The sequence below is a fragment of the Photinus pyralis genome, unplaced genomic scaffold (assembly GCF_008802855.1).
Source record: "Photinus pyralis isolate 1611_PpyrPB1 unplaced genomic scaffold, Ppyr1.3 Ppyr1.4_LG1, whole genome shotgun sequence".
NCBI classification, from domain to species: Eukaryota; Metazoa; Arthropoda; class Insecta; order Coleoptera; family Lampyridae; genus Photinus; species Photinus pyralis.
The window spans coordinates 34,087,941-34,100,933 of NW_022170249.1; the positions used below are offsets into that span (position 1 = coordinate 34,087,941).

The 12,993-nt window shown below is 36.3% G+C and overlaps 1 protein-coding gene across 14 annotated transcripts in view; it reads left to right on the top strand.

Annotated features, from left to right (window-relative positions):
- Window positions 1–12,993, top strand: part of LOC116159712 (liprin-alpha-1) — a 76,651-nt gene that overhangs the window by 45,102 nt on the left and 18,556 nt on the right. For 11 of the 14 annotated variants that reach the window (XM_031472777.1, XM_031472763.1, XM_031472764.1 and 8 more), the window contains exons 3-8: window positions 7,761–7,925; window positions 7,980–8,054; window positions 8,108–8,218; window positions 11,387–11,482; window positions 11,569–11,856; window positions 11,904–12,041. In XM_031472777.1, the coding sequence (XP_031328637.1) occupies window positions 7,815–7,925; window positions 7,980–8,054; window positions 8,108–8,218; window positions 11,387–11,482; window positions 11,569–11,856; window positions 11,904–12,041 (819 nt within the window). In that variant the 5' untranslated portion in view covers window positions 7,761–7,814. The remainder of the gene's footprint in view (window positions 1–7,760; window positions 7,926–7,979; window positions 8,055–8,107; window positions 8,219–11,386; window positions 11,483–11,568; window positions 11,857–11,903; window positions 12,042–12,993) is intronic. The other 3 variants (XM_031472766.1, XM_031472775.1, XM_031472773.1) reach the window with 2 other exon arrangements.

A 12,993-nucleotide genomic window follows, 5' to 3' on the forward strand; every position in this document is an offset into this window, starting at 1 on the left:
TGGTCACCATTAAACGACATGGCGGGTGGAAGTCCTCCGCGGTTGCCGAAGGATATATTGAAACGTCGGTTCAACGAAAAGTGGAAGTTGCAGGAACTCTTGCCCAAGCAAGTAAATCATCCTCATCATTACATGGGATTCTTGCACAAGGATGTACATCAACACATGTAGAAAGTGCCGTTCCCAGTGCTATAGTTGAAGGAAATATAAATAGTGCCGAACACAACATCGTAACCCACAATTTACCTGGTATCAAAGTCAATACACATGATGGAGCTGTTACCGTCAAAGTGTACAATAATTGTACATTTAATTACGCAGATAAGGACGAAATCTAAGTTTGTTGTATTTACTTTATTATGATTAAAGCTTTCGTTGTGCAATTTTAGTTAGAAAAGTTTGGCTGAGATACAAATTTAAGTAAAACAAACCAACTCTGTCTTTATTCGTAAAAAACCCACCCGATTTACTTTATATTTGATAGAATTAATTAATGCTTTATTTAATTTGATTAAGTCGATATCCGTAAATAAGATATGCATTTCCGATTACCACAAGATTTCAAAAATAGCTATGTGTACACGAACTGAATTTCAAAATCATGTTTGAACTTTTTAATTACCTATAACACTTAGTTTTCATACATGAGCAAAATATCAGAAACCTAACAGCTTTTACTTTTTAATTATTGGATTTGCTGTATGGTTTATTACATACGAGTTCTATCCACTTACCATGAGAGTCAACCCAAAAGCTGAAGTAAAATTGAGAATAGCAAACAAGTAAACTAAGTAGGTGCTTGAAACTGATACGATAGAAACTTGTGACCTACCTATTTTGAAATGAACCGGCGCGGAATACTAAATAATGTTTTAGTTTCATAACAGTGCTATAAACTTTTTCCGCAAATAAGATGGGTGGTGTATTCGGGACTTGACGATATACGAACTAGAGAATCACTTAGCAACTTAAAACAACGATATTTTAATTGCAGCGCACCAGGTGCATAAACATAGTAATGTAATTAAGTCTAATGGATATGTAACAGCTTTTAATGTCCAAATGTTGCCAAAATAAAGGCTCTCAGTTTCGTGCATGCTCTATACATTTATTATTAGGTATAGGGTCCACTGAATTTAATTCGATTTTCAATTTTCCAATATATTAATTCGCACAATTGAATTTGGGTATATACCGCGGGGCAGTATTGTAGGCCTTTAAAAAAATTTCCGAACTAGGGACAGTATGCGACGTGCAAATTGAAGCACGTAAATCGAACCAATAAAACCAACCAAACGTTCATCAATCCTCATTGAGGGTGAAAAAGTACCTTCCATAAATGTCAATAAATAACGGTTAAACTTTATGTGTGATTGTAAAGCAACCTAGCGATCGTCAATTCCTTTATTAAATAGAAACTGTGGACATTTTAACGTTACATAAATAAACCCATTTTACGATTCTCAATTCTCATAAGATCTAAAATCTAAAACGGATGACGAAAAAAGAATCGCCAATCTTCTACCGAAAGGGATTCTGTATAGTACCATGAACGATGCGGATAGCACGCAGGAGAATTTATACATTTCTGATAGTAACAATAAATAACATTTACGTGGAAATACATGGATAATTTGCCTTGTTGTTTTATGAGCACTGTCAGCATTAACGTTACTTACGCTGTACTATTGCAGTATCAATTAGTAATTAAACAGATTTAAAGGGAAATTGGTATTTCATTTTCATTGAGTCGGTCGACGTACAATATAATTATCGTTTGATTTATTATGGCTACATCAGTAAATGTTACGGTAGTATCAAACAAATATATTGCATGGACACGATAATGTGGTCCTGCCAGGATTAGCATTTAAAAATTAGAGGTAAATAGGTACGAACAAAAGTGTTTTTGTACTGTTCAGTATCGATTGGAGAACAGGTAAAAAAGTGGTAAAGCTGGTCCACTCCCGCGAGTGGCTTAAGCGCATAAACAAATTTTGAGCTAAGGCTATAATTTTCATCAAGTGAGTTAGTTATTATTACATTTATTACAAATTTCTGTACAGTTACAAAGATAGAATGTGTTTGCGCAAATATAGAGTCTTTTTTTATGATTTTTTTCTTTTGTCCCGTAGCCTACTAACTGAAATCGTAAACTTTCAAACCAACAAAATTATTGGGTGGTGTAGGTATCGTAAAAATCATGGCGTTTTAATATGCAATATAGGTGAGGTACACTACAGAATTTCGTCAAAATCGTTAGTTCGTTAAATACAAATAGTTGGGCGTGTTCTTGCGAAACGTAGTTATGTAATTGAAATTGTTTTGCGCTAAATGTACTTTAGCAAGAATGCCGAAAGAAATTTTGGCCAGCATTGACGCGACATAAAAGTGCAGGTCATTGGTATAAATTGCTACTTTCTGGTTATGTGAATATTTTAAAATGAAATATTACGTTTGTCTATTTTTGTGTTTGAAGTGAAGGAGAACATTAAGTTGGTACCTACGCGAAATGTAATTTGTTCACAACTGTGCGTCGAATGCAAGGATTTTGTCGTATAGAGACTTTTACGTACAGTGTTCGATAGATATAGGTACTCTAGTGACATGTGACAGTGACGCATTAGGAATTATTATCGGTATTGATAAATTGGTTATAACGAGTGAGAAACTTGCACAGCGGTAGTTAGTTCTGGGTAAAATGATCTTCGGACTCTTCGTTACACTGACCCAAGTTGAGCGCCACTCAATGTTTAACTTACCTCTCCTCTCCCCGTATGAAATTGCGAAGATACAGGGGATTATAAAGAGTACAAAATTATGTTACATTAGACATACAAAGCTTAATAATTTGAATGGACAAAATTTGAAGCTTATTCCAATTTAAAAGCTGTAATCGATTCTACTGACTACCTGACTTCAGAACAAGTTTCCACAAAGAAATTAAATTCGCGCAACAATTCGCGCATGTATGCCAAATACAAGCAAACATAAAAAAGGCAACTCTTACTTTGCTTTAAATTGATTCCATCCACAGATGTGAACTCAGGTCCCGGATTTTGCTATAAATCTGAAAACAAAGGAAAACTCTCAAGCCGCAGCGCTCGGAATACCCTGAAATGAAAATGGCAGAAGGGCCTCGTTTACTTGTTGTATGCTCGATTACAAGTATGACCATCACACGTCCAACCCACTTCAGAAGGTAGGGCAGACTACCATATCGCATCCGTGCAGCAACTTCGACCATAACTCAATAGAGTTCGCATAAATAATAAGTACCTAAGTCTGTACTGAAATTGACAAACAAATTGAAGGCGATATCTTATGTTCCTGAAGCGCACACTACGATACAATTATTGCGCTCCACTGTTACGGAAGTGTTTTCGTGGTTGTCACTGGAATCCTTGAGTTCAAAGCTGTTGCATGACCTAGTGACCCAAATACCGAAATGACCGCTGGTATCAGCAGGTGTTGGCTAATCTGTCACCAAGCGTTAGCACTTCCCCAAACTCGTAGGCAAGGTGGTACTAGTCCATTAAACCGGTGTCATTAAAATGGATTTTTGACTCCCACGATTAAACTACCAGAAAGAAAGAGGGGTTCACCTAGAGGCGTAACTAGGTTACTAGGGTATGGCATGACACGTGCCATGGGCGCCAATCAAGGGGGGCACGAAAAAGGCGCTTTTATACATATAAATATGTATATTAAAAGACTTTGAGAGTGGGACATTATTATAAATGAATAACACGTTTATGGTAAATTAAAAAAAATAGTCCCAACCCCCTATCAATGGACGGTCGAAGAGGGGCGTAAGGTCGGTTTTTTCCATAGGCGCCATTTACCCACAGTACGCCCTGGGTCCCACCCATTAAAAACAAAACCCTAAAATAAGTTATATGTAACCCTCGTTCGTACTTACTTACTTAAAAACAGTGTGGTAAAAAATTACAAAATTATATATTTATGTTGATATGTAATTCGAGCACGTAGAACTAATACATTTATTTATATCGCGCTTTGAGATACAACTGAAACGGTAAACGGGTCCGTTAACTTAGCACTTAGAGATTGATTGTCATATTATTATAAGGTAATGCGCTCACATGCGCCACCGATAATAACTCTTGCGCCGTTATCGTTTTTTAGCAATCCGAAAATGCATTCGGGAGGAACCAGGTATACGTAGCCCTCTCCACTACGTATTTTGTCGCTGGTATCTATGTCACCTGAATTAGAGCTAGAGCCATTACGGTTAAGCTATAAGAAAATGTTGAAAAGTGTGTGGGGGGAGGGGGGCAAGTTTTTAAAACATATTTTTTGCACTCCATCGTAAACTGAAATTCAAATCTGTACTAGCGTGGGTTTTAGTCCACTTTTTTTATATTAAAAATATTCCGTTCTTGACTAGGGCGAATTGAAATGGGCATTAGTTTTACTTTCATTCAAAGTGCCTACGTATATCTCATTTAGATGCTTTCGTAAATAAGAGAGTTGGCTTGCCCATGCGCAAAAAATATCTATAAATAAAAAAGTTAGCATTGCACATGCGTTAAACCAAATTTTTGACACTGCGCATGCGCCAAATTAAAAAAAATATCGGAATGAGCGGAATCCTTGGACCAAGCCCTTTCAAATAATCCCCATATCGCCCAAATCGGTTCAGTCGTGTAGAAGGATTACGTGTGACGGACGGACGATAAAGTGCAGCCAATAGCGATTTTTGACTTTGGGGAAAATACGCTAAAAAGATAAACCACCTCTGAATTTGGTATGTCCTGCTTCTTATTGCTATAGAAAACAGCAACGCTAATTCGCACATTTATTTAAATTAAAAAGTGTTCCAAAAAATGGTCTTTTATGAAACTGCATGTGGCAGCTACTTCTTCTTCTATGTGGTTTATTAAATTAGTTCATGCGCCAGTTGGTAATGTATTCGCACGTTAGATTTTATACATACATTTTTTTCTAATCGCATTTTATAAACCTTCAAGTAGGTGATGCGATCATAGTGTATTGAAAGACAAGTGTTACAATGCGACCTATTGTAATACGACTATCTTGTGGCACGAGTGGCGACGCAAAGCGTAGCCACGAGTGTCCGCAAGTTAGGAGTATTACAATAAAGCATTGTAACACGCGTTTTTCATACTATTTTTTCTATTTCGGTGCTTTAATTAAATTAAAAAAATCATTATCAGAAACTATAGGGAACATTGGAACTAACATGTTTTATGTTGGGAACACTTTTTATGCCGTTAAGTTTTAGGTTGGCAGCGTAGTAAGACTGACATTTTGAAGTTCAAACATGGAAGTATTGTACCTACTTGTACTAACTATAGTAACTGCCAACTGAAGAGATGCAGATGAGTTACCAAAAAAAAAACGACTATAATCACTGTCTTTGTACAACTGTTGTACAAAATCATCATTGTGACACCGAAATAGAAAATTTTTTTTTTTAAATTTACTAATCCATACATCCATACTTATTCAACAACATACCTACAATACTTAAATTATACAAAACCGTAGCGTTGAGTGAAAAATAGTATGCACTCAACGACCGTAGTGTAACACCGCGCTAACAACGATTGATTTATAAATCATTAACCAGGGGTAACTAAGAGAGGTCTATAGGTACCTACGTTCTTTCTAACAAATGTCAAACTTGTTGAAATATTTTTTTGTGATGAGAGAGTTATATAATTATACTCGTACATACTTATATGGATATGGATGCTGCTACGGGGGTTCCTTCTGGACTTGAAAATTACCATCGGTTCCGCCCGGCAAGGCAAACCGTCTTCTTCTCAGGCTGCTCAATCGATAAAAATAAATGCTCCGGCTAACTCAAATCGGTGGGCTTTTAACTCTTTTGAAACTGCGTAACAAACCTTAAACTGCCGCCTACCAGTCTCCTGCCTCAACTCCTACTCCTCCCTTTCCTTCCCCTCGTTCTTCGTTAAAGACAGGCACATTGAAACCAAATAGATAATATATTGAAATGAGATTAGCGATACAAACAATTTACAGGGATCTAGCAGTTCTTCTCTTCTACTTGTAAAAACACTAGCTTAACAATGACAACTACTAACTAAAAAATCCTAACAGGTGAAACTAATTTACTCAAGGGGTGGCCATCCTCTACAGTTTGAAAAATGCAACAACAGGTAATCAGTTTTTTAATCCAGCGTGGGCTGGGACTTATTTAAATAAACACAAAAATTTATCCTACTCTTTGGTAATCGTTCATTGGACTTTAATAAACAATCAACTCAAAAAAATTTTTTTTACTATAGCTTAATTACCAAAAAGTGGAATTTTACAGAATGTTACAAATTTAATTAGACTAACCTTTACAACATTTGTACAGCCGATCTTGTGAACTGCTCTTTCCTCTGGTACAGGGTGGATGTGATGAAACCTGACACTTAGGTCTCTGTGACTTCCTAGGGGTGGCTTGAGTTTAACACACGGAAACAAAAATCCACGGTGCCTATCCTTCCTCGGAACGAAAGCAAAGTTTAGCGTTTGAAACGGAAACTTAGTCCAGGAAATCCTTCGCGTGGCGAGTGGGAGACGGCTAGTTGCCAAAGTTTCTACACAGCACAGTGTATTTAATTTTATTTTATTAGTTTATTAGCTTTGACCGCCTGCGGGAGACGGATTTTTTGAGTTAGCGGTACGGCAGAACACAAATTGTTATGATCACTATCCGACGGTAAACCGCGATGGTTCGACGTATTATTTCACCAGCTCTTCTTGGGGCAAATATCTCTCCGAAACGCAGCGCTCCTTCGACAAATGACCTTACGGCACTAGTAGGAAATTCCACCTGGGGCGGGTCCCGAAATTCTGCGCCTTGAGGACTAGGGCAGCACTTTGAATTATATATCCTCGAGAAATCACAACGTATCCTAACGCGATTCACTGCATCCAAAGTAAACTGGGGTGAAGCTCAAGGGTTCGCCAAAATATCACCTGATTGGAAACTGGGTCTTCTTCGCCAAAAAATCAACACGAAAAGAAAATAACACTTCGGAACGGGTGCAAAAAGCACGCAACTGGGAGCAACCGAAATAAGCCGGTGGCTCAAACCGCCAAGTGTACCAAAACTTTCGCTCAAGGTACGTTTGACCCCTCGACGTACTAGCCGCGAGTCTTCCCAAAAACGATCCCCTTCTTCAGAATTGAAATGAAAAAACCACACCCAAATTACCATAAAACAAAAATGGCTCCCGCTAGAAATTCTCCCAGTGGTTCAGATAAAGAAGACTTTACCCACTCTAACTTCGTCATTAACCTCAAAGAACTGCTGACCAAACTGATCTCACGGTTTTCTGCTGATGACGTGGAAACCTCCTTATCTCTGACAGCTCGGTGCTACATCCGCTCCTATTCTCGGTCTAGACGGCGCCAAAGTTGATAAACAAACGACAAAAAACTCGCATTACTCATGATGACGTCAATCAGCTTTGCACTCTTCCCACGACGAAATTAAATCTGAGCGAAATTAAATCTATCGGACCATAGTCTTGAGCGAACCGAAATGCCCAAACACAAAATTTCTAACCGGAACAAATAATGAAATATACAGGGTGACCTGCACTATCATGACAAGAAATTTCAAAATTTTTAATGAAATTTGGCGCGAAATAAAACCACTCGTTACAATGCACACAATTTACTTATGAATGAATTCTTATATTACTTTCTCAAAAAAATCAGTTAACTAATACTTATTTTTTTTCTTTCAGTTACTCTTAGAACATTTAGAATGCTTGGTGTCGAGGCATGAACGATCATTAAGAATGACTGTAGTGAAACGGCAAGCTGCTGCTCAATCGGGTGTATCTAGTGAAGTAGAAGTTTTGAAGGCACTGAAAAGTCTATTTGAACATCACAAAGCTTTAGATGAAAAGGTACAATTCAAAAGAACTTGAAAATTACTTTATGAACCATTTTTACATTTTTAGGTGAGAGAGAGGTTAAGAGTCGCGTTAGAAAGAAATTCTGTGTTAGAGGAAGAATTAGCGTCAACCAAAGAAGAAGTAAGTATGCAAGTGCTCTTATTGGTAGGTTTTTATATTTTCGTTTTCTGCAGTTACAACAATACAAACTTGGGGGTCTACCCTCTAATGTACCTGCAATAGAAGATAAACCCAAAGAAAATGGCCAAGTGGAACATGGGGACCAAGTTACAAATTCAATTAAGGTAATTAATGAAAACTGTAATTTTAGCCACTGCAAAATTTATGTTACGAGATCTAAAAATGATCCTTCTCTTCTGCAACTTTTTTTTTATATATTCATTTAAATTGTCTTCAATTTGTTCTTATCTGCTTTTAAAGAGTGTCTACACATTTTCATGTTGAAGTTACACTCCGTCGTATAGCACTCACTTATTCAATACATTCCTACTTAATATCTTTTTTAAATGTTCAAAAAATTTTAATTAATCGATTTTCCGAAATACGGCGAATCTGGTATCAGTAAGATGGAATCTTTGTACACACCAAATACTATCGGTATGGTTAAAAACACATACCCTTTTATTTTTTCCCATTTTAACGGGAATGCAGAGAGTTACCTTTATTTCACCAACACATCTCATAGTACAATACTCACGTAAGGTCAACCTTCGCTCATCTGTTTACCGCGTGAAATACAATTTTTAGCGATCTTAATATTTAAACAAACACATTGCGGATGGGTTGCCGAAAAAAATTCAGTGAAGGCTGCCCTGAATTAACATTAAAATAATTATTTTTTTTTACTTTTACGCTCATCTGTAAACCAAACGCAATCAATGTAAGATAAGAGTAGGATATAACGGACAAGAGGCCGTTGGGTTGCTTATCTTTTTCTGGTCTCTACTACTGGGTGAATTGGGTAGTTTACAATTAAAATTTATATAAAAATAACGTTAATGATATTACAAATATGATGGTATAGGGTTGTCTAAGTAATTTCGGTTATCGCAATTTTAATTGGCGCGCGAGAGAGAAACGGTGCGTGCATTTTTCCATGTGAAAGAGAAGGACGCAGCATAAAAGCTGTTTGTGGTGTAGATGTTACGGGCAAAGATGATAATTGGACATTAACGATAATGGCCGGACAATGATGTGAATGCATTGACGTTACGAACCTGTGCGGGCGGGCAATGTTGTTAATATTGCAATTTCATTGTCCTGTTAACATCTGTGGCCAGCCATTAACAATAATGGCCAAGATTGACTGGAGAATGTTGTTATGGATATGATTATCGGAACTAAACAATATATTTATCAATTAAGATAATAATATCTTATTTTCACTACTAATAAAATCATTATTGAATGAGAATTGAGAAATCTGCCAATTTGAATTTTTTTTGATAATTATTAACCGTTGTCAATCGACAACGGTATTTTTCTATAAATTTTAATTGCTAAACACATGAGCGTACGACGTACGTATATATCCCCAATTCACAGGCCGCACGCTATAACATGGTGAATTACGACCGAATATGACATCAGCAACTGCCGGGAAAACTGTCGATTGAAATTCTTATTTCAGTGCTTACGTTCACCAGACGAAGCCCTTCATGAGTGCTACCTAAAGGTGGGAATACTCCAGATCTAAAGCTCACACCATGCTATAGCGCGCGGCGTATACCTGTTTATACCTGCCAACCTAGTAGAACGGACCAGAAAAAGATAGGCATTAGGCAACCCAATGGCGTCTTGTCCTTTATCTCATACTCGTACTTTATATTGATTAAGTTTGGTTTACAGATGAGCATAAAAGATAAAAAATTAAAAATTATATTAATTTGAATTAAGGGTACCCTTGACTTAATTTTTTTAGGCATACATATTAAGATTGCTAAAAAAATATTTCCCTTGGTAAACAGATTGGTGATGGTTAACCTTATGTGGGATCTTAGATCAGTTATCCCCATGACTGTATCAATACCGTAATAGGTACGGCATGTACAGTTCTTATGATTACATCAGATTTTCCAAGTGGTGCAAATAAAGTATGGACTCTAAGAAGTACATGGCAATTTTAGTGCAATGCAAGGCTTGTGCTATGCAATCTAAAATTGCCTTGCATTGCTTATTACGGTTTTACATTTATGCAATTGTGTTGCAACTTTTGTGCAAGTTCAGAAAAGTGTTGCAGTACTGACAACATATTTTTCAAAAATTGAAACTTTTCAGTTTGTTTACACCGAAGGTTATTCTTGAAACTTAATAAAATTGACCATTAGGTATGAGCAAACAAAAGGAAATTAAGCTGGCTACAGCTTATTATGTGGTGGCGCTTGCTATTAAAAAAAAACACACAAAATAACACACGCGAAACCAAATAAATTGTGGTATTGACAAAATTACTAGAAAAGTTACTAGAACTTGCGCCAAACTTGCAAGTGAAATAGAACTTTCTCTATTTATTTTTCTTGCACCTGAATTGCGTATGAACATGCGCAGTAACGTATCTCTAACTTGCATTGCACGAAAATTGCCTAATGTAAAGCGGCTTTAAGAAGTATGCAGGGTGCAATTTGAAATTTTTTTGGTTTATAGTTTGAGGAGTAAATAATAACAAAATAAATCACAAGTGATATATTATGTTGTTAATGTTTAGACATATTTCGTGCAACACATTTGGTACAGATATGAGATTAGTATAATCAAAAATGACGAAAGCGGATTAACAACGCCTGCTTCTACGTTTGTTCCTAGTTTTAGTATTAAAACTTCAATTTTTGCAAATTGGTAGTAAAAAAACTTAGAGGGTTAATTTACATAAATTGGTACCACAATGGGAGATTGTTAGCGTTGGTAATCACCAAAACTTTCATATTGATATAAAAGCGATACTTCTTACTTCATAACCACTTTTATAAAAAAGTCAAAAATTACTGTAATGTAGATATACTACATACATTTGACAATTTATTTCCGCAGAAAAATTTCACATTCTTTGTCGCTCAACTAGAGTAGGATGGAGAAGGAAGTTTTCAAATTACCACCCTGCATATTTGTACTTCCTATCATGACACAATTCACACAATGTGATTAATGGACATTTGTGCATTAAAATGTTTAGTAGTTTAAAACTCGTAAGTTGTCCCAAATTTTTTGTTGCAAAGGTCTATTAGTAAATTTATGTACCACTGCAATTTTTACTATTCAAATTTTTGATGTGGCTATTTTTTTATTTGAAATGTTTTTGTATCATGCCAATATGAATGAATGACTTTGAAATTCATTTTTTGTCTTCGCCACATTTTTAGTTAGACAACTTAGTAGGTATATGAATTTATGCTGGCTTTATATTGCATGTAATTAAATAGATGTTGCGATGTACGCATGTTTATGTGATGAAATAGGCAACCGCGAAGCAGCGACTTACCAATGGGGGCATGGAAATGGAAACAGATTCGGCAGCACGGATTGTAGATCTGCAAACTGCTTTAGAACAGCAAGTGAGATATACTTTTAAATTCCTTTTTATAAATAATTTTACCAGATTTATTAAATTTAGTTTAACTGATTGTTACTTTAATAATAGACTGGCGAAATTAGTACCTGGCAGAGGAGGGTAGCGGAAATGACCAATAGAGTAGGAGAATTAGAGGAAAATTTCGCAAAAGCACAAAAAGATCTTCTTAAGGCACAAGAGTCCAACTCAAAACTTCAGAGGGACTTACAGGAGAACGTGGCGCAGAAAGAGGACCAAGAGGAGAGAATCGCCACTTTAGAAAAAAGGTATTTGAATGCTCAAAGGGAATCCACCTCGTTGCACGATCTAAATGAAAAATTAGAACAAGAACTACAGCACAAAGAAGCTCAACTAAAGGTATACTAACTTACGAATTTCATGATTTCATCTTGTATATTTTGTAGTTGCAAGAAGAAAAAATTGCAGCTATTCAAGAAAAGTTAGAATTAGCCGAACAAAAGCTAGCACAATATTCTAAGTTACCAGAAATGGAGGAGCAGTTGAAGCAGCGAATGGAGGCATTGACGCAGGTGAGACCACAGGTACGAAACTCTATGCTCACTTTTTGTCTGTTTCTATATGTTTTGTCTTGGTAAATTTTTAATGCACTTTAATGAAATTTTTTATAACCTCACGGTTAGTTGTTATAAGGCGCATGTTGTTAGGGGAGTCATATACGAGTTACATTGAAGTTAATGTTGTTTTAAAAGTTTGTAGTCAGCAAGAAATTGTATCATGCACTTTTATTGTATGTTAAAAACATATAAACAATCAATTTTTATAAAGGAAGCTAAAATTAATGGTGTGCATTAGTGAATTTAATAGGCATTTTTTAAGAGTTATACTCATTCACCCAGGGTATCACCAAATTTTGACATTGCATTTCGTAATGCATTTTTAAACCAATCATAACACAATCTTCTGCAATGTTAATGTGGTCATTTTTCATTTCATGAAATTAAAAATAGTTTTTCTTTTTGGGCATCTGTGATGCTATACGGTGTAAATATACTAGGGCCACAGATGTACACAAACAAATCTGTGCTAGGCCACTTTATTTAGCCCCGGCTGTATATGGAATGAATTCCAGGGCGGTCATGTAGCTAGCACTACGCTTCTTAGCCACCTATTATTACCCCAGAAATGAATTCCAGGTAGTCAAATATTGAATAAGTAAATGGTAGTCAATTTTAGACGCTGAGAGGATCCCACGCACAAGAAAAGAATATTTAGGTACGCCAAAAAGGGCCTGGCAGGACTAGGAATTGAACATGGATCTTCTCAATTCAGAATCACTAGACGATAATTATTTCTACAATCAAGTGGTTTGCTGTAATGACTTGCTTTTGCTCTTGCGACTTCGTATGCCCATAAACATTACTCTCTGTCTTAATTCAGTTTTTCCCCGTTCCTGTGGGAATTTCGGGAAGAGATTTCGGAGTACTAACACATTCAAAAAAACCTACGTTCTAAGTGTCAAGTCTCTCTTTCGCA